This window comes from Tachypleus tridentatus, chromosome 4 (genome assembly GCF_004210375.1).
Source record: "Tachypleus tridentatus isolate NWPU-2018 chromosome 4, ASM421037v1, whole genome shotgun sequence".
Classification (NCBI taxonomy): domain Eukaryota; kingdom Metazoa; phylum Arthropoda; class Merostomata; order Xiphosura; family Limulidae; genus Tachypleus; species Tachypleus tridentatus.
The window spans coordinates 64,161,592-64,182,440 of NC_134828.1; the positions used below are offsets into that span (position 1 = coordinate 64,161,592).

Consider the following 20,849-nt stretch of genomic DNA (forward strand, 5'->3'; position numbering starts at 1 on the left):
ATAAGTCAATAACAAATGTGTTGACTTGTGTTAATTTGGTGGCTGTTCTACCTAGTGTATCACCTTGTTAAAAGTTGTCTGTACAACATTGTAATTTTTTCAAAATGACTTATAAGACATGTTTTTCCACAAGTGTAAGACTTTCAATACACTATACTGCTGGGGGTTAAAATGTCCTATTTTGTATTTTAAAAAATACGAGAGAGAAAAAGGTGGACCCAAATATTCTTTTATTACATACGGGCAGGAGTCTAAAACTGATATACAAAACATTTTACTTCTGGAGACCTCTCATTTGTTAAATAAAAATATTAGTGCACTTACTCAAGTAACAACATATGCCTCTCATATTACTCAAGGCACTGATGAATTTCATTTCAATGTTTCACCATTAAAAAAACAAATTAATGTTTTCTACTTTAGGCTTAGTTACATACAAAAGAATAAGACTCACTAAAAATGACTTCTGATGCTCTCTTTAAAAAAAAAGTTTAAAACTTAGGCATGAAAGGTCAAACACCTTTCTAATAGTTTAGCAACTGTCACCATAAGAAAAAAACAACTTTTCTATGCCATTATCAGTTATTAATACTAACGTTTGTCAAATACAAATAAACTGCTTAATATTGCATCAAGGACAGAAAACGTGAGAAGTTTCTAATTCAAATTTTATAATCACTTACTGTTAACCTAGTAATGATTAAAAAAGTACAGATATTACAAATAACCTGCAATACCTCTGGAGGTAGTTAACTTTATTTCAAGGGATATCTTATGTAGCACATGAAGTAAGGCAATGACAAAGAACCTGACAAGTGTAGACATACTAACATTTAAAAAATGCTACTCCAAGACATTCAATCATTTTAAAGTTACACTTCCCCATTTATTAAAATTTTTATAATGCATGTGTTTCACTGAAATTAAGTACTTAAGTTCAGAAGAATTAACCTAATTTTTACATAATATACTTTATACCATGAATCTCATATTTCAAGTGTCCCATAAATATCTTAATATAAAAACAGTTCATGTATTCCAGACATTTATGAGATTATGCTTTTTTTTACATTTAACATGGAAAATATGCAAGTTAGAGAATCTATTTAATATAGAAGAATACACTATGAGGATTACCTTCTAAAGTTTTTTACATTCTGAAAATCAAAACTCCTTTGAATGTAACATTTACGACATTGTGTACAATAATGTTTGTGTAGTTTCTTAATGATATGTGTTTAAAGAAACCATCTGAAAAGAAATAAAACAGCTGAGTAATACAGTTTACATGTACAATTCAAACTCCTACCTCTTTTTTCATGTACAAAATCATTTTCTTCAATTAAACAAAGTTTACAGGTAAATAAATCAACATCATGCTAAAATTTCTATGTCTTCTTCTTCCTCCAGAAGCCCTGGTGTACTTAAAGAAAGGATTTCTTCCCGTATAAAAAGACCGCTTTTTCGTTCTTTCAAACGCTGCCGGTGTTCCTTTCTTTGTTTTTGTTTCCATGCCTTTTGAAATTTTCTTCTCTCTTTTGCTTCTTTCTGTTCAGGAATAAGAAATAATAATAACAATAATCAGGAAAAGAATGTCCCTGGATATAATCAAGGAAAAAAAACTTTAAAAATTGCTACATATTTCAATTCACAATAATATATAAAAAACCCAGAGCAAAAAACCTTTAACCAAAGTTTTGACGTAAATACTGCATCTGTTTTCAATTTCTATAATTAACAACTTTTATTTTCTAAATAAAAGTACTTAACTATACCATGCAGAAAATCAAATTACATGTATTGATTACTAAACATTTATAGAATCCAATAATAATATATCATCTAAACTTCATAAAATGTTTGGTTATTTGAATGTGAGTACTTCTACTGTACAAGTGTCTTACATTTAAAAAGATTATTATTACAATGAAATATCTAAATTGCAATTTTTTTTACCATTAAAGTACTTGAGAATAAACATTGCTTTATTTATACGACATAAAAGTATATGAAAAATAATTATCTTACTAAGTGTAAGTCAGCAAATAAGATAAACCTACTAAAATATTTTTTGCAGGTGGTTGGCCTTCATTAAAATTTTCATTAGAAGATTAATCTGATTTGTGAGAGAAAAAGACCATTATATTAAAATATGCATTTGTTTTTAATCACTTCCTTGGTAAAACTCACAAACCTTTGAAATGCTCTGTGTAGGTGTTGAACACTGGGAAATACTAGTACTGTGGTCAGAATTTACTGAAGGGACATTTGACGAACATGGAATATCTAGTGCATACTTTCTAACATGTTCACGTAGTCTTTGTAGTTTAGTGTCATTTAAGCATCCAAGATCTGTGGTGGATCAAACAAGAATTTCCCACAATAACACTGCTAATCAATATATAGAATTCATATAAACTAACACTTCAACAACTGTGAGTCAATTAAAATGCAATCTGACAGATTTTTATTCAACAGAAAAAATGTTATATAAAACAAATAGCTATTATCTAGACTGTACAACGTTTTTGAATGTTAAGGTATACAGTAAAATATCTTCACAATGATACCTTGCCTGGACTGTATTGATTGATTTGGACTTGTTTTAACAATGAGTACTTCAGAACAAAACATAACACAACTTTTATATATTGTAAATATTTGCTTTATATCTCAGTTTTTAAATTTTAATACATGGAACACAAGTATCCTTGATATGTTAAGCCTCTCCTGTCACCCATGTGATGATGGATCCAATTATTACAATTTTATAATGAAGAATAATTCTTAACTATTATTCTTACTAACCACTTGATTAAATACTTTACAGATGGTTTTTTATCAACTGGTACCAAATAGTTTCATATAAATCCATGAAAAAAATCCAAAAAAAAAACAAATGATAGGCATGTACAAGTAACAGTAAAACTAACTACAAAATTATTTTGTGAATGTCATAAAAAATAAATCAGTTCAAAACCTTTAATGTGTCATGAACAAAAGGAATAGAGTGTAACCCTAGTAATTTACCAAACCAAAATAAATGTTTATAAATTAAGTGATTTATCTTACCTATCACAAATTCTGTATCAGTAGGAGAAACCACAGCTCGCGGGTCAATGATACGGATCACCTCTAATTGTTCTCGCAGTCCCATCTTATGACTTATAATATTAGTCAGAGCTTCAATTGTAGCAAGTTGTTCTTCAGCTGACATTCGAGACCTTAAATACATACACTCACATTTTTTTTTATTCTGTACAAATGCAATTTACATAAATATCATATGGTTTGATAAACTAATTTTTCCAAAGGTACTGAATAACTTAACTCAAATTCATATAAAGCTAATAATCAATACTGACGTACTAATATAAACATTTTGTACAAGCAATGTACTTTCTATGATTCTAAAACAATATAAAATACTGATACAGTAAAACTTGTCTAAGGTGGAATTGCAAGGGACACCAAGTAACATTTCTGGCTTAAACATAGTCAACATGTATTTCCTTAATTATATATAATTTTTCAGCAAAACGTTATACTTGCTTGACTGAAGGAAAGTAAGACGTTTGTGAATCTAGTTACTTTACTGTTTATGCTATATTTATTAGAATAAGAACAAAAACAGACATTCCAAATATACATAAGTACACACAATCTTAATCAAATTTCTTTGAAGTGTCCAATTTCAACTGTTTCGTTTTTTTTAATGGGCTTTCGTATTCAGTTAAAAGAGAACACCAATTCTGTGGCCTTTTTCTGAAGTTCATTTTTCCCCCTTTGTTTTTGCATACAATTTGATAGTGCTAATATAAAACTTAACACTTGTGATGAAGTAGGAATTTCTATTTCTTCATTATCTTTTAAAATTAGGGAAGATAGGAATTTATTTTTTCTAAGAATTATTTAAAGAGTAGAATTTTGTACTTAGAAGACAAATATATTTCTACAAATCATGAATCTAATTTAACTGCAAAAATAATGATGGCAGAAAAAGAACAGAATAAATTTAACTAATACTTACTGTAACAAAATATTCGAGAATTTATTAATATTTAAAGAAATTATTAATCAAACAAGAATTTTTTTTAATATCTAAAGAAATTAATTAAATAAAAAATTAATATTTAATCAAACATTTTTTCTGCCTTATTCAGGGTTTAATCCTACTTGTTGATAGATGAGGTAGGTGAAAGATAGTCTTGCATCCGCATTACGCAGGTTCCGCTATATAGAGGGCCTCTTATAAGAGAAATTTTAAGATAACGCTGCAAAATTTTGATATTTCTAACTTGTACAGGTTTCAGCCCTAAGAAGGTTTCAGCTTAAACAGGTTTTACTGTATTTACTAAGCAAACATTTTAATGGTACTATAATTGTAAAATAACAAGGTGGGATGTTATTCAAAAATATCTTGCAAATTTTCTACAATTTTTTTTTCTTTAGAACTTTATAATTTATTAATGTTATCAAAATCATGTTTAGAAGACACCTAGTTCAGAAGAAAACTATCATCATGAAGTCAACACCTGGTCTAATCCACCTAATGCTACATGGCTGCTAGCAGTTGATATTAAATATTTGGGATGGAAAATGTTTTATAATAGTCAGGCACCAGTGTTTCACAATTGTTGTATTAATTCTTTACATATTTCATGCTAATGGCATCTTCAAAAAATTATATGATACAGCATCCTCACCAAATTATTTGACTTCAATGTAAACCATATTTCATTAATTTCTTTTATTTGAATTTCAACCATTTCAAGAAAGTTCATTAGTGCTTGTTTACCACAACTTTGAAGATGACAGAAGAGGTTTAAGAGATCTGGAACACTTTAAGTGAGATACAGGGGAACATGGTAAGTCCCTATTGACATCACAACTGTCATTAGACACACTAGAATCAAGTTCAGATGCAGGAAGTTCATTTGTCCAATCAAAGGTTTCCCAGTCAAGTTCACCTACAACAATACAAGTTTATTATATCAGATGAGTGCAAGATGTTTATACATACTAAAAGCATAACAGATAACAAGTGAATGACAGAAAGCCAACTGATTAACTCATAAATTAACTTTGAAGGAAATAAACTGCATATGCATAATACATATTTAAACATATCACAGCAATTGATCACAGAAATAACGAATAATCTACTTTCAGAAATTATAATTATAAAGTCTTAGACATCACTTACAATGTTAAACTCTAAATATATAAAAACCATCATGTTGAACACCTGAATTAGATACTTCTATAAATTTTCCTCAATTCCAAAATATTTTTAGAAAAAGCAAATGTCTTCAATTTTGAAATCAAAATTATTTTGAGCAGATTCCATTACTCAGTTTACTTTTCTGACCCCAAAACTAAATATTCTTTAAATGATTTTAGTTTTAAGTTATCACAAAGGCATTTTTATATATAGCCCAATACACTTCACTTAAATTCCTGATATCTGCTAAACTATCATGCTGCACACCACATGAACTTCTTAATAAAAATATAAACATAACACAAGCACTTATATTTCTTTGGATTCCCTTACATTAAATAATGTTTGCAATACTGAACCTGTTCAATGTTCTATTGACAGATAAAATGGAAATAAATTATTAGAAAATTAGTAAAATGTATATTACGTAACATAGGAGTAAGCTATAGCCAAGAAAACAGGGGTTTCAATGTGATGGCACAGCAGCCAAAACTTGCCTGTGATGGAGGGTTCTCCAAGTATGTTTGCAGGAAGTAGGAAATCAGAACTATTCAGTGATTGTAAATCAGTACAACAGCTGTCGAAATGTATGTCTAAAGGAAAACAGGGTTCCCCAGCATCAGAATTCCCAGAGCTTGGGGTGCAGACAGGGCTGTTGGAACGACTGGAGATGTTTTCTTTGTTCCTGATATAAGAAATTTCAGCACCCCAATAAAATTACAAAGGATAGAAATATAAACTAAGTAAAATAAACTTAGTCTTAATTTCTTTTGAAAACTGTTCTCTCTTGTAAGATAATTTATAAGCATGGTTAAAAGGAATGGATGGTCAAGAATTTAACATCTCAATGAAAACACTTAAAAATAAATTGTGTTAGTGGTTGCTTTCTTTTAGTTTTGTATTTACCAAAGTAAACTTTATTAAGCCTCATTTTTTCTTTAAAAATTCCTAGGCACTATGTTACAACCAATTCTTTAAACTTGATACATATTTTCTGAAGGTTAAAAGTTTTATACAAATGAATGCCTACTTAATGAAGTCAAAATCTAATTCAGATACATGTAGATCTTCAAAAACTTGACAATCCAGTGAAGAAAAGCTGCTAAAGTCTCGTGTGAGGAATGGATCCAAACTGTAAGGACTGGAAAAAAAAAAAAAAACACTTTACATTCTCATCACAAATTTTTTTCACACATACACAAAAACAATGAGAATGTAAACAATTACAACTACTCCTGCTGAAAGAATAGTTGAAGTGCATATTCCTTACAGAAAAAAAAAAAAAAGAGTACTGAGTGTATCTGAAAATTACTAAGTGCAGCAGTAACATTTTGTAAAAAGTAATTTAACTAATTATGAATTATTTATTTCAAAAGATTAAATTTGGCACAGGATTAATTTAGCAATTTAAATCATCACATGTAGTCATAATCACAAATAACATTACAATTTATTTATACTGAAAAAAAAAAAATTGTGTAATAATTTACATTATAATCATAATTAAAAGGTTAACAGCAGTTTCCCAAATCAAAATTTATAAATCTAAAGCTTTACAGTGTAACAGTAAGTGTATTTAAGAGGATCAGAGAGAAACTTCAGTAAATTATGCCATAGCAAAAAGGGTCAAAGACAGATCATTAGCAAACAAATCTAACCAACTCCAAACCTAACCAATATGGTTTTGAATATTAACATTACTTGCTTTCAAGTGAGAAGTCTTGGTAGTAATAAATGAAATAATGCTGTTTCTGATAGGGCCCAGAGAGAAGACAGAGGACACAGTTGAACAATGTGCTTCTACTAGGCTGTCAAGATGAAAAGCTTAATTTAATAAGTAAAACCAGTAGATCTTCTAATGACTTTTCTGAAGTTTTAGATGCATAGTACAATTTAAATCATCAATATGATGAGACATTAGGTCTATTGACAGATAATTAAAGACCAATAAAATCCTGATTAAGCTTCATAATTTTAAAATATGTCTTGGCAGGACTGGAGCCTTATTCCAAGAATGTTCTCAAATTTTCTAAAACTGATTTTTCTTCAACAAAAATGGTTCAAAGAAAGTGTGTTCAGCTGCCACCCAAAGAAAATCAGGTTTGGAATTTCTGCTTCTCCATCATTAATAAATTCCTCATCATCCATTTAATCTTGTTTATGTATACATAAAAAAATGTTAAAACCAAATGTTTGCTACAACTGTCTTGAGTTTTTTAACCCATCACATCATACCTTACTAAATTAGAATATAGAATCTATCATTTATGCCAACACTATTCAAAATATGTTACAATAAAGCATAAAGGAATAAAAGATTTTGGGTAGAATAACATCTGTTAACAGACAATTAACAATTCTTTATTTAATGCATATGTGAAAAGCAGTAATTCTAGGTAATGTGAATTAGTAACTGTACTTACTGTATAGTATGTAAAGAAATATATCTTTCAAAATATTATACTAGAAATGCATCTTGTTTTCTTTGAAGATTGAGAAATTTTAATTAATATGCATATGAAGTTATAAATATTATATTCCTTTGGACTAACTTGTAAAATTAATTACAATATCATCTTTGAATAATTTATAATTAATAAAGATGAATGTTTAACAATTGCATAAGAGTAGATTAATTCATAGTCTTACAGTGGTTAAAAAATATGTTTAAGATGATTTAATCATTTCTTAGTTTATATTCTAGCTTGTCAATATTGGTAATTTTTACAGACTTTGTATTTTGACATCAGAAACATCTAATTTTAAACTTCTGCATTAAAGACACCAAGGAACTAAAATCTATATTTAGGTGTGTTCTTGTAATATTTACTTTTAAATTAACTCGTATGTAATATTAGAGTTTGATTATAATGTACAATCAAATTCTCAATACAAGTCAACAATCAAAATAATATGGCCTTTGACTCAACCTGTCGTGAAAGTGTTAATGTTAATGCTGCTTATAATATGACAATTAAAAATACATTTTTTTTTTTAACTGTAAAAGTTTCTAGTCCAATTTATAAAAATCTTCGGGTTTTGACAGATACAATACAGACATGTTAACTGTACGGATGTGTATTACAAATGATAACTACAATTTTTGCATTTCACAGGAGATATGTGCTAAGAATGAATACAATCCAATATTATTCAAATAACCTGATTGCCACATTATGTTACACATTCTTTGTTTCATACCAACATGTTAACTAAGCTCCAATGACCTCATACCAATGTGTATTAGTTGCTGTCACCCTCGATGAGCCCAGTGATATGACATACAATTTTGCCTATGGTACCATTATTATAAATATTTTATTGAAATCAACTGAAGTAAATGCAACAGTTTATCATTTTCAGGTAACAGGTATATTAACTGTCACTTTAATTCCAGAAGTTCAATAAGATTTCATTTTAAAAAGTAAAAAGTGTCACTGTTACTTGTTGCATATATCCCATACAATGTTAAAACCTCTAAGAAACTATAAATAAAGAGAAGAAAAAACAAACAGTCCCAGTGGACACAACTGTTCATAGTACCCAGCTTGTGGAGACTGATTTTCTCTCTCACCAAATTTGCTCTTCATCTACTTAGATTTTAAGTTAAGGCAACGCACATCTGAGGGAATAATATCATAGATGGCATTAACTAACTGTCAAAATACGAGTGATTAAAAATAAATGTGAAATATATTCATCCCCTTTTAATTTGGGTTAAGTTAGAACATACAACAGAAAAACAGTGATTATACCAAGAGAAGAAACAGAATACTGATTTATTGCCTTACAACAAAGTTGTTAGGTGTATTAATATAGTACTTAAAAGCAACATGAACGTTCACTTCACCACAATGTTTTGTATTATACTAGCTCATCTACAGTACAATCAAATATGCAGTATTTAGAATAAGATAACTGTTCAATGTTAAAAGGAAGCCAAAGTAAAAGCAACACAAACATGAATTCCAAAGTTGTCTGCTAGAGTTACACAACTACTGGTTAGCAAGCTCTTCTCACAATTTGTGGGTCATGGGTTTGAATTCTCTTTGCTAAAAATGCTTGCCTTTTCAGACATTTAGCATTATGATGCAAGTCATTGGTAAAAAGAGTAGCATGAGATTTGGCAATGGGTACTATTGACTAGCCACCTTCCCTCTAGCTTTCAATGCTAAATTAGGGATAGCTACCTGGAAAAGAGATGAGCACCACCAGAACAATTTGCTCAAGAATCACTGACGATGCCTCAATGGTTGTATTTAGCCTTAAAACACAAAAAGCATGGCAATATTATTTTATAATTCACATATTAACCTTTAGCTTTAATGATGCTTTAGAAATATTCAAGTCCACACTTTTCTTATTTTGACCATAGGTTGCGACAAGGTATATTACAAACACTTCAAAAACATTTTCAATCTAATGATACAGTTCCTACATTTCTATTGAACTATAAAACAGTTTTCAGTTTTACTATTAGGTTGAGAAATAATTCGTGAGCGTTTTTAAATAATTTCATTCAAGCATTACATGCAAGGCTATACAATACTTCAATGCATGAACACATTACACCCAAAACATTTATTATGATACTTTATTTCATGTAATACCTAGGTATATATGAGGTCTGTTAAAAAAATACGCGGACTGTTTGAATTGCGTGGCTCCAGTTGGTTTCAGGGGAATCTGCATGGTGTTGCTAGGTTCGCACAGATCAGCTGATTACGACGCCATTTCCCAATTGCAGATATCTTCATTTGTCTATTAGCTACGCGGTTTTAAGTGAAGTGCGATTTTTTCGTTTGGCGGATTTCAGAATGAATGACCTGAAGGAGCAACGACTTGCTGTGAAATTTTGTGTTAAACTTGGAAAATCTGAGACTGAAACTTTTGCTGTGCTTAACACGGCTTACAGTGATGTTGCTATGAAGCGTACGGCATGTTTCAAGTAGCATGAACGTTTTAAGGATGGTCGACAGTCCATTCAAGGTGTTGAGCGTCCTGGACGTCCTTCCACATCAACTGACGACCCACACGTTGACAAAATCAACACCCTGGTGCGGGCAAATCGACGTCTGACTGTCAGGGAGCTTGCTGAAGAGTGTGGGATATCAGTTGGATCTTGTTACGAGATTTTGACCGAAAAATTGAAGATGCACCACGTTGCTGCGAAATTTGTGCCTCAGAACTCGTGAGTTTTTGGCCAAACACTCGATCACTGTTCTTTCTCACCCCCTCTACTCACCTGACCTTGCTCCTTGCAATTTTTTCTTGTTCCCCAAACTCAAAAGACCCTTGAAAGGAAGAAGATTTGAGACGATTCCTGAGATTAAGGCAAATGCGACGAAGGAGCTGGAGGACATTACAAAAGAAGCGTACCAGGACTGTTTCAACAAGTGGAAACACCGTTGGGATAAGTGTGTGCATTGGGGAGGAGAGTACTTTGAAGGGGTCTCAGACCTGTAACTTCTAAATAAAGTACATTTTGTTTTATGACGTAAGTCCACGTATTTTTTGAACAGCCCTTGTAGTATGCATTGTTGTAAATGAAATTGCAAGAAATTAAATGCGAAAAGCAGATGGTGTAGAAAATGCTCGATTTTGTCCACTTGACATTCCATTTAATGAGCTGAAAATGAAAGCAAAAATTAAAGACATATGAAAATCAAACACACCATCTATTAGAGCAAAACATTATCTACCAAATGACATGAAATATTTTGCAAAAGCGTTTCATTTATGAATATATTTTTTTAACTTGAAAAATGCTCACAAATTATTCCTCAACCCAATATTTATTACACAAATAATTTCTTCCCATAATAAATTCTTCACAATACTTTACATTAGAACCACTGAAACTCAATAAAGTCCTGATCAGGATTTTAAACAGTAGTAGTGAGTTCTCAAAGTTGTGTCAAATCAAAAATATTTTTAATTGGAGATAGCAGGTTCTCAGAAGGCACAGGATTAAGCTCTGATATAGTCAATATTTAAACAAGTCTACAGCTATTTACTAAGAATATTGTATGTAAATAGAATTTCTTATATGTTATTATTATTCAAGCTATTGCAAAATGACAAATATTCATCCAGTGCAAAGTGGCTAGTTAAGCATTTATTGGTGCAAAGCAACTCGGCTATCTGCACCAAACACTTGGTAAAAAAAGTAAAATCATTAAAATATGTAAAAAGGAATCATGCTAAAATGAAACAGTGTGATTTTCAAATTAAAATTTTACAAAGAATTAAAAAGACCAATGGCCCTTAAAAATTTAAAAACAACTAAGGTGGACAGTGTCACCATCGCCAATGACAATGTTCATCATCAAGGGTGAACCAATGGTAAAAATATGTTTAAAATTGTGCTGTTGCTCTCAATAGTTATGATGGCATGACAGTAAAATGTGGGCTTTTTGTGACCCAAATGTCACAAAAACCACACATTGATGCATCAGTATCAGATAAAAGAAAGCAATGAGATAAAAAACTGTGGCCAGTGTGCAGCCTAGCCAGAAGAACTTCCTCCTTCCAATCCTTATGGAAGCAAAATGGCCAAAGAGCAACAGAAGGTTTGATTTGGAAAAGCTTTGTTATCATGTTGCTCACTCCAAGTCAACTGCCACAGAGCCAAGCCTTGAATATAAGACCATAGTCCATGCATGGGACAAGCATGGCATTGATAGTACCAGAGCAGACAGACTTAGCTGCATTGTGAGCAAGCTCATTCCTGCAAATAGAGATGTGGCCTGGTATGCAAAAGAACTGGATGGACATGGATGATAGAGAAATGGGCTAGTCAGTTTTGAATATCAACAAGAACAGGGTGTAAACCAATGTGAAGTGATTCCTGGGCCAATAGAACTAGGCAAGTCAATATAAATCGTACAGTTTGTATACTGCATAGCTTCTGTGTAATCTAGAGCAAGAGAAATGGCATAGAATTTGGCAATGAATAAAGAAACTGTAGAGGGGGTTCTGTGCAACAACCTAATCACAACAAACCATGGCAGAGCCCACAGATCCACCTGATTTTGAATCATACTTATAAATGGAAATAGAAGAGTAGTTTAAAAGATGTTTAGCAAATAGAATGTGATACTTCCAATTGGGAGTATCCCCCTTTTTCTGATGACTCAAAGAAAGGTTGCATTTGAGGATGATAATTAGCCATGGTGGGATGAACTGATCAGTGGATACACCAATTTATCCAACTGCACCTGAATACAAAAGCTAACAGGAACAATGGCAGACCATCTATTCTAAAAAAGCATGGCCCACCGAAGAAGGAAAACATAACCCAGGTGGGATGGTGTGGTATGGATCAAAGTTTTGAAGCATAGAGTAAAGTTGCAGACAGAGAAAGTATAGAGGAAGTTTGGGAGACTTTAGAGTACAAACTCTGTACTGGAGAAGTGCAAAGCCACCTTTGCACTAAGATTCCTTCTCGCTTTGAGATCTAACTTCCTGAGCACATGCATGGGCCTGCTAAGATGCAATGTGGTTTAAAAGTGTGGGATACCTATGATAGGTATCCCAAGCCTGTTTTTAAGCTTTCCCTGCCATATGGCAGGCAGGATTCCACCAAGGATGAGGATACTGTGAGAAGCGTGTCGAGATTTTAGGAATACACTGAACAGCTGCCTGAACAATACAGTCAAACACTGCTACCACACAGTATTTGTCTATTGGTGGTTTACAAACAATGGCAGGATCATGTACTGAAAGAGCAGTGAAAAAGGGCCAGTTGGCTTGGTCCAACTTCCATTGAAGCACATGTCATTGATCATGCAAGTCTCTCTCAAAATGATAGGAAAATGACACCACCCCATACGTTACTGTCAACCTATATAACCCAAAATCTACAGTCTTAATTTCAGTTTACCATTACTACTGTAGTTAGTAATAGTGCATTACCAGTGATGATTTCAGCTAACAGTAACAGTAAAACCAGTTAATAATAATACTAATAGTATCCAAGTTTAATGATAAGAAAATGTTAATAATATTGCATAAATTTAATACTTATTTACAATTCAGTCTTTATAGAAGCTATTCTATCACTCTCTTTTGGATTTAAATGTTTGCGTGCACTATAAAATTGCTGAGACCCGTATTTAAATAAATCAAACAGTAACTTAAATAAGACTAACACTAACAGCCATATGGTCCTACCAAAGACTTAAGCCTAATATTACAAGTAACAATGCAGCTTACCTTGTACTCAACAAACTGGATTCTATCATTTTTTTCTACATTAAGAACAATTTAATTGCAATTTATCTTGAAGCAAAACTTTACAATGATAAAACTTAACAAATCTCTGAATGAACAACTCGCATGAATCCTTAAGAAGTTTTTCTTATCTACCGGTGGAATAAACATTTGACACAAAACACGTTTACCATATCTTTACAACGTGGATTGCTTGATTGGAAATTACACCTACGGTAAAAGTCATGTCAAAAAAACAAAAAAGATTGGTCTTTACAAGTAATTTCTTTTTACGCTAATGCAAACGTATTTTAGTGGGTTTTTTTCCAAATTTTAGGTGATATTTTTTCTTGATGGTTAATCATTAAACCCTAAAGATATAATCCATAGATTGTTTTACATTAATTATTAGCCAATTAAAAATAGGATAGAAAAATTTGACCGCGAAAACCACAGTAAACTTTCGCCACGTGATCGTTTCCACATGAGAAGTAAATATTCCAAATATAACAATTAAATATTTCAAACTAATATAAAATAAGAAGTAATGACCTTACGAGCAATTGTATATAATAATAATAATACACAACAGAAAGAAAAACTTAACTTATAACAAAGTTAAAGATATGCCTTGTTGCATAAAATATTTTGAGCAGCCCAGTATAACCGTTGATTGCTTTTAAGCGAAAACCTACACAATGGGCTATATGCACCTTTCTCACAGTAGGGAAATGAGCGTTTTAAATCCATAACATTACTGCTAGTGGTTAGCATAGCGAAATGTAAATCTGAGATTTTATGGTATGCTTCTCGATACAGCCAAAAAAAAAAAAAAAAATTGCCCTTCCTACTTTCAGGCTGAGGATGCGTTATAAGAAAGACAATCAACCCTTATTATTCGATCTGACAAAAATACTGGCAGTGGACGATGCTGACTATCTGCCTTCTCTCTAATGTACTATTAGGAACAGCTAACGCAGATAGTCCTCACGCAGCTTTGTGTGAAATTCAACACAAACAAACAAACAAACAAAAGTGATATCTTGTTTATAATCATTACTATTAATAAGACACCGATAAACTTTTAACCAACTAACCATATCACATCATATTTTTGCATACAACTTTTAAATTTGAATATATTTTAAAATTAGCTGCAATACATAAACTCTATACCTCAGATGTTATTGAAGCGAAGGTCTTTCTTTGCAGATTCTTTTAATTCATCAGGTGAAAATAATTCAACATCCATTCCAGTAATAATCACAAATTATTTTACTTCTTCATTTAACGCGATTACAAATTTGAAAATGGTTGTAACTTGTAGGATTGAGTTTCCATGCAAGCTACTTGTACAATAAAAACGTAAACAAAAATTAATTTGTTTGTTCAACGTAGCGCAAAAGCAAACACTGGCAACAGCTTTCTTTTATAAGGTAACTCTCTTTTATCTCAACTGCACCCTCCTCCCAATGGCACAGCAGTATGACCGCGGACCTACAATGCAAGAAACCAGGTTTCAATAACCGTGGTGGACACAATACAGATAGCCCATTGTGTAATGTTATGCTTAACACTCCTACGAAAAGTGGAGCCTAATAGGCCCCAGAGCAACTTGAAAGGTTATTAATATTAGGCTAATAAATTTGTATTTAAATGAAATTTCCATTTCATTTGATTTCATTTCATTAAATCACATGATTTAATCCCCTGCTTGCATCCATAAAACTAATATAAATAGTCATACTATTTATTTACTTATAAATAGTAAATATTCACTATTTATATAAACAGTAATAGTCACTGTTTATAGTCACTGAGGAAAGAAGTTTTTAAGTAGCCAATCATAAAACTTTCCTGCAAGACATGCGCCTATTATCGTGCCTTTTTGAATAAGAAAGATTGGTGTTACCCATTATCTTGAAGACAAAATATAATAATAATGATATTTATTAATCATTAAATTAACACATTTAATCAAAATTAAATACATTAAATTTGTATTTAAATGAAATTTCCATTTCATTTGATTTCATTTCATTAAATAAAATGGCAATTTCATTTAAATACAAAATTATTAGCCTAATATTAATAGCCTTTCAAGTTGCTCTGGGGCCTATTAGGCCCCACTTTTCGTAGGAGTGTTAACTTCAAACAAACAGACTAGGCTAAAAGCATAATTTTTTATCATTTTACTTGAATTTTGTTATGTCTACATAGGAGTATAATCTGTTCTCAAAGAACGATCAGTTGAATTGATATCTGATGGTGAGCTGGTTAAGGGAGATGAATAAAGAAACTTTAATATTCCTTGAACAATTTTCGATAACATTAGAGCAGTGCTATGGATTATTGCATTATCATCTTGAGAGAACTATTGCCCATTAGAGTGGAGATACATCATTATAAGAATTAATGTAATTAACCACTGTATTCACGAACTCTCAACGTCCTTCTAAAGAAATGGGTATCTGTCACAAAAAACATCCTCACACCTTTACACCACCTCCACCTAGTTACAGTAGAGGAATAACACATTCGCTGTGATTTTATTTGTGTTTTTTCTAAAACCATTATAAAAAAAGTGAGAAATGCAACACGTGAGACCACATCACACACTTCCGATCATCCATTTCCAACGATTTACTTTCTAAGAACAATTAAAGTTCTTTTTTCTGCTCGCATTTAATACAAACAGGTTTTGAAATGTTAATTAACTATTAAACAAAACGTTTGCAATATAATCAAAATTAGAGATACTCTAATCATGATCGACGTTGAAAACAGTTTGATGTCTGTTTCATTGTTATGCTTTTCTCTTTGATTCTCCTTTTGGTTTGTTACTAAAGGATTGGTGATAATCACTGTTTATAGTCACTGAGGAAAGAAGTTTTTAAGTAGCCAATCATAAAACTTTCCTGCAAGACATGCGCCTATTATCGTGCCTTTTTGAATAAGAAAGATTGGTGTTACTCATTATCTTGAAGACAAAAATATAGCTATATCTTTGTATTTATAGGATTTATAGGAACTCCAGCAATTAGAGAACGATAAACACAGTAAACGAAACAAACTGTCAAAATTCTTCATATTGGAGAAAATAGCTACAACATATTTGTATGTCCTCTTCGGTCTCGCGTTATGAACACAATATTAGACTGAAGAGGACACATGAATGTATTAAAATTAGTTCTCCAACATCAAGACTTCTGTCAGTTTGTTCTGTTTACTGTGTGTGTTTTTGTTGTTGTTGTTTTCTAACTATTACTCAGAGCATTTTGTTATTTTATGATGAACTCAAGCAGTCATTCTGAATATACAAATAAATGGAATGTTCTACAAATATGCGTGTAGTTTGAACAAATCATATGCGGTAAACAGTGTGGTTTAGTATTTTATAAGAAATCTTTGTAAAACAAGTGACAAGATAGAATTGTTTGTTTGTTTGGAATTAAGCACAAAGCTAAACAATGGGCTATCTGTGCTCTGCCTACTAGGGGTATCGAAATGAAGATTCTAGTGGTGCGAGTCCACAGACATACTACTGTGCCACTGGTGGGCCATAAGTTGAAACGCTAAGTAAAAAAGTTTTTTCATGTAGATTTTGTGTTATGTAAATTACGACTATGAGAAACAGTGTGTTCAATTTCTCTAAAAGCACAAGTGTGAGCCATTTGTTTATAGTCCTATCGTTTTTGTACATTGGTTATCATTCTTAGGCCCCCAGTGGCACAACGGTATGTCTGTAAACTCACAATACTAGAAATCGGGTATCAATACCCCCAATGAGCAGAGCACAGATAGCCCATCGTGAAGCTTTGTGCTTAGCTTCAAAGAAACAAACAATCATTCTCATTGTTCTCATTGCTTTCTCAGTGCAACTGTGCACAATGGGTTATCTGCATTCTGTCCACTGCGTGGAATTGAATCTCGATGTTCTGCGTTCATAAATTTACTTGCCCGGAGGGGTCTCTCAGTGTCAACACAGATTATTAATTTAATATACGTATATATATGTATAAGGGAAATTGGGGTGAGTGTGTTTTATGTTAACGCGTTCACCTGTCCGGTAACAGAGTAGAAAGAGAGGTCGAGAGACTCCCAGAGGAAGCAGAAACCTCTATCTCTTACCCCTAAATTCATTTTGATGTTCCGAACTTGAATTGAGTTTTTGGACCTAAAGAATAATCCATTATAAAAAAAAACAGATTTGACAGTTGGAAAGATAACATATATTAATGTTAAAAACAAACATGTAAGTGGTTATTAAACTGATTATTCTCACTTTTGTTTTTGCTCTCATTTTTTATCGAAACTTGGTGTCTACTGCATCAAAATAGGCCAATACTGCTACTCTAATTACAAATATTTTCCGAAAAAAACATGCTATACAATCTTCTAGTTTCCAGCTAGTATCAGCAGAAGCACTTCTAGGAGGATTGATCAACTACTAACTTTGTTCCTTTGCATGTCTGTTCTAATTTCTACGTCCATGCCTGACCTGATACCATATAAGGTGAACAATGGCAAAACATCATTCTTTTGTCTTCGTTTATGCCTTCATTTATTTAATTTTTAGTCAAATATAAGCTTAAATGTTAGGCTAACTCCAGGTTCGATTGAACCAAATTTAAATTATTAATTTTATTTGGCAATTCACTTGTGAGGTTTGTCTCAAAATGGAAGTTTTGTGGCGTTCGGGAAAATTCTCTATGACATTATTCTAAGGCGTCCGCAAAACACAATCTCGGGACTATTAAGTAAAGAACAAATGATATATGAACACAAAGAAAAATAAGTAATCATAAGTGAACTTGAAAATACAAAATGCTTTATTCACCCCATAGAAGTTGCGTTACCAGACTGGTTACTTTCATTTTGTATGGCTATTGTCTGGTTATTGGGGTCGAAAGCTGAAGAAAAAGGACAAAAACAAGAGTTTGTTTGTCTGTTTTGACGTTAAATACAAAGCAACACAATGGATTACCTGTGCTCTGCTAACCACGGGTATGGAAACACGGATTCTAGCAAGGTAAGTCTGCAGAAATACCGTTGTGCCATAGAGGGACCAAAAGCAAAAGAGCTGTAGTATGGACTTACAACACTTACATGTTAAATAAAGTCTTAGTGGAGTATACTATATATTCTCAGGTTACATACGTCACCCAATAGTTCTCATGAAATACTACAACGTCCAAACACGTACAAGTATCTATTTCACTTGTTTAAATAGGTTAACTTCCAAGAAATATTTGCAAAAACATGTACGTGCTAGCTTCTGACCAGGAGCAAAGGTTGTTGTCTCCCTCTTTCGGAACTAGGTGATTCTATGTACCCTGGAGGGTCAGATACGCTTTGACCTCTTCCTCCTTCTTTCCCTTACATGATCATGAAGTATGAGTAAATATAGCTATTACTTTAGGGCCAGAGAAGTATGAGCTTACTCCGACCCTTTTTAGGGCAATGTCCATGTCTACTGGTAAACATTTACAGATATTTTTTTGCCCTATCATTAGGAAGTCTAGTTTGATGGTGGCCTTTTTTTTTACATCTATATAAACAATTATTATTATTTTATTTTTTGTTTTCATTTATTTATTTTTGTGTTTAAAATATATGTTGATAGGTGAGAGGTGTTTAGGACTATCTTCATTATGTATAAGGCACCTGTCTAGTTCGCATAATAATTCATTTTTCATCCAATTTTTATCAAAATACGTTATTGTGCTATATAGGAGTCTATTTGCTATGGTTGGTATGTTTGAATGTTTGTGTATGAATTTAGATGATGTTGCTCTGAGAACTCTGTATGCTGTTGTGAGTAGAGTGTTTTGTATTGTTTGTAGCTTGGTTTTAATTATTTTGCCACTTATAGTTATCCAAGCTGGAGCTGCATAGTCGATTACTGGTCTAATGTATGTTTTGTAAATTTTTAGTATATTGTCTGTTGATGCTTCACTATTCTTCCCAGTTAGACTCCTAACATTGATGGTTTTTTGCCAGACTTTACTTTTAATTTCATTTAAATGGTTAATCCATGTTAATTCTGAGTCATAGATTATACCGATAAATTTTGCCGATGTGGCAGTCTGAAGTAGTGTTCTATTCACATATATTTCAGGATTTACTTTTTTGTGCTTTACCAATTTGGTAAATACGACTAGTTCTGTTTTTGTTGTATTTATTTTGATACTATGTTTTTGGCAATATTCACTTATTGTATTTAATTGTGGTTGTATATTTGTGGCTGCTATTTCTAGTGTTTGGGCACTTTTCCAGACTGCCATGTCATCATCGAACTGTGAGGAGAATCCATGATTAGGACCCTTCAATGGCAAATTGTTTACATATATGATGAAGAGTATAGGGCTAACCACCCCTCCCTGAGGGACACCAGCTTCTGGAGTAAAGTTCAGACAAGGTTGCCTCTACATTTTCTCTTTTCTAAAAAGTTAGATAACCAGCGAATAATTCCACGCGGTAGTCCTATTTCATTCATACGGAACCGTAGACCATTGTGCTATACAGTGTTAAATGCTTTCTCAACGTCAAGAAAGCAGGCGACAGTGCGTTGTTTTTTGTTGAAGCTATCTATTATCTCTTCAGTTAGTCTAAATTTTCTGATCCATTTTGTTCTTCTGGTAATTTTGATGTTCTCTCCAAGAATGTGGAGAGTCTGTTGTTGATTATTCTCACAAGAAATTTGCCTACACAGCTGGTCAGGCTGATTGGTCGGTAGCAATTAGGTTTATTTGCTGGCTTTCCTTCCTTATGGAACATTAATATATTAGTAAGCTTTCAAGGAACTGGTATGTATCCTGAGGATAGCGATAAGTTAAAAAGTGTTTTTAGGTGGTGAAACAATTTCGGAGTGCCCTTTTTTAGGAGGATGGTTTGTATCTCATCTTCACTCGGAGATTTGGTTTTTATGTTTTTTCATTGCTTCGTGTAGTTGATCTATCGATATTTCTTTCGTTAGGATCGTGTCTTCATAGTTTGTTATGTGTTGCATTTGTCTCAGATATACTTGTTTTGAAAATTGATTCAAATTGTTCTTTATTGTTTGGTATATAATCTGTGACTTTGTTGTAAAAATACGCATACGAAGACTATTTACGTTAGATGTCCCTAATTTAGCAGTGAAAGACTGGGGGAAGGCAGCTAGTCATCACCACCAACTATTATTTTACCAGGGAAAAGTGGGATTGACGGTACCATTTTTACACACCACGACTAAAAGGGCGAGCAAGTGTGGTGAGACAAGGATTTGAGCCTGCGATTTCATACTGTGATTTAAGCATTCTAGCCATACGACCATGACCTCTAACCTATAACCGTGGAAACATTTAACACATGCTTTTGACGTTGTGACAGCTGGTTAACACAGGTGTGGTTAGTATGGGCAATATCA

General features: G+C 32.3%; 1 protein-coding gene across 1 annotated transcript; it reads right to left on the bottom strand.

Moving 5' to 3' along the window:
• Nucleotides 1-213: 213 nt before the first annotated feature.
• LOC143249290 (protein FAM199X-like) lies at nt 214-13,912 on the bottom strand. The gene is made up of 7 exons (XM_076498861.1): nt 13,442-13,912; nt 6,255-6,365; nt 5,722-5,909; nt 4,799-4,970; nt 3,073-3,224; nt 2,195-2,352; nt 214-1,548 (listed from the first exon to the last, which is right to left on the bottom strand). Exons 1-7 carry the CDS (start codon nt 13,468-13,470, stop codon nt 1,375-1,377), a joined length of 984 nt encoding a protein of 327 aa, XP_076354976.1. The 5' UTR covers nt 13,471-13,912; the 3' UTR covers nt 214-1,374.
• Between the last annotated feature and the right edge of the window lie 6,937 nt (nt 13,913-20,849).

Coding starts and splice junctions, on each gene's coding strand:
- LOC143249290 (XM_076498861.1), bottom strand. CDS start 13,470: ATGATAGAATCCAGTTTGTTGAGTACAAG. Junction 6,366..13,441: donor TCCAGTTTGTTGAGTACAAG/GTAAGCTGCATT, acceptor TTTTTTTTCCAG/TCCTTACAGTTTGGATCCAT. Junction 3,225..4,798: donor CTGTCATCTTCAAAGTTGTG/GTAAACAAGCAC, acceptor TATGTATTTAAG/GTCTCGAATGTCAGCTGAAG.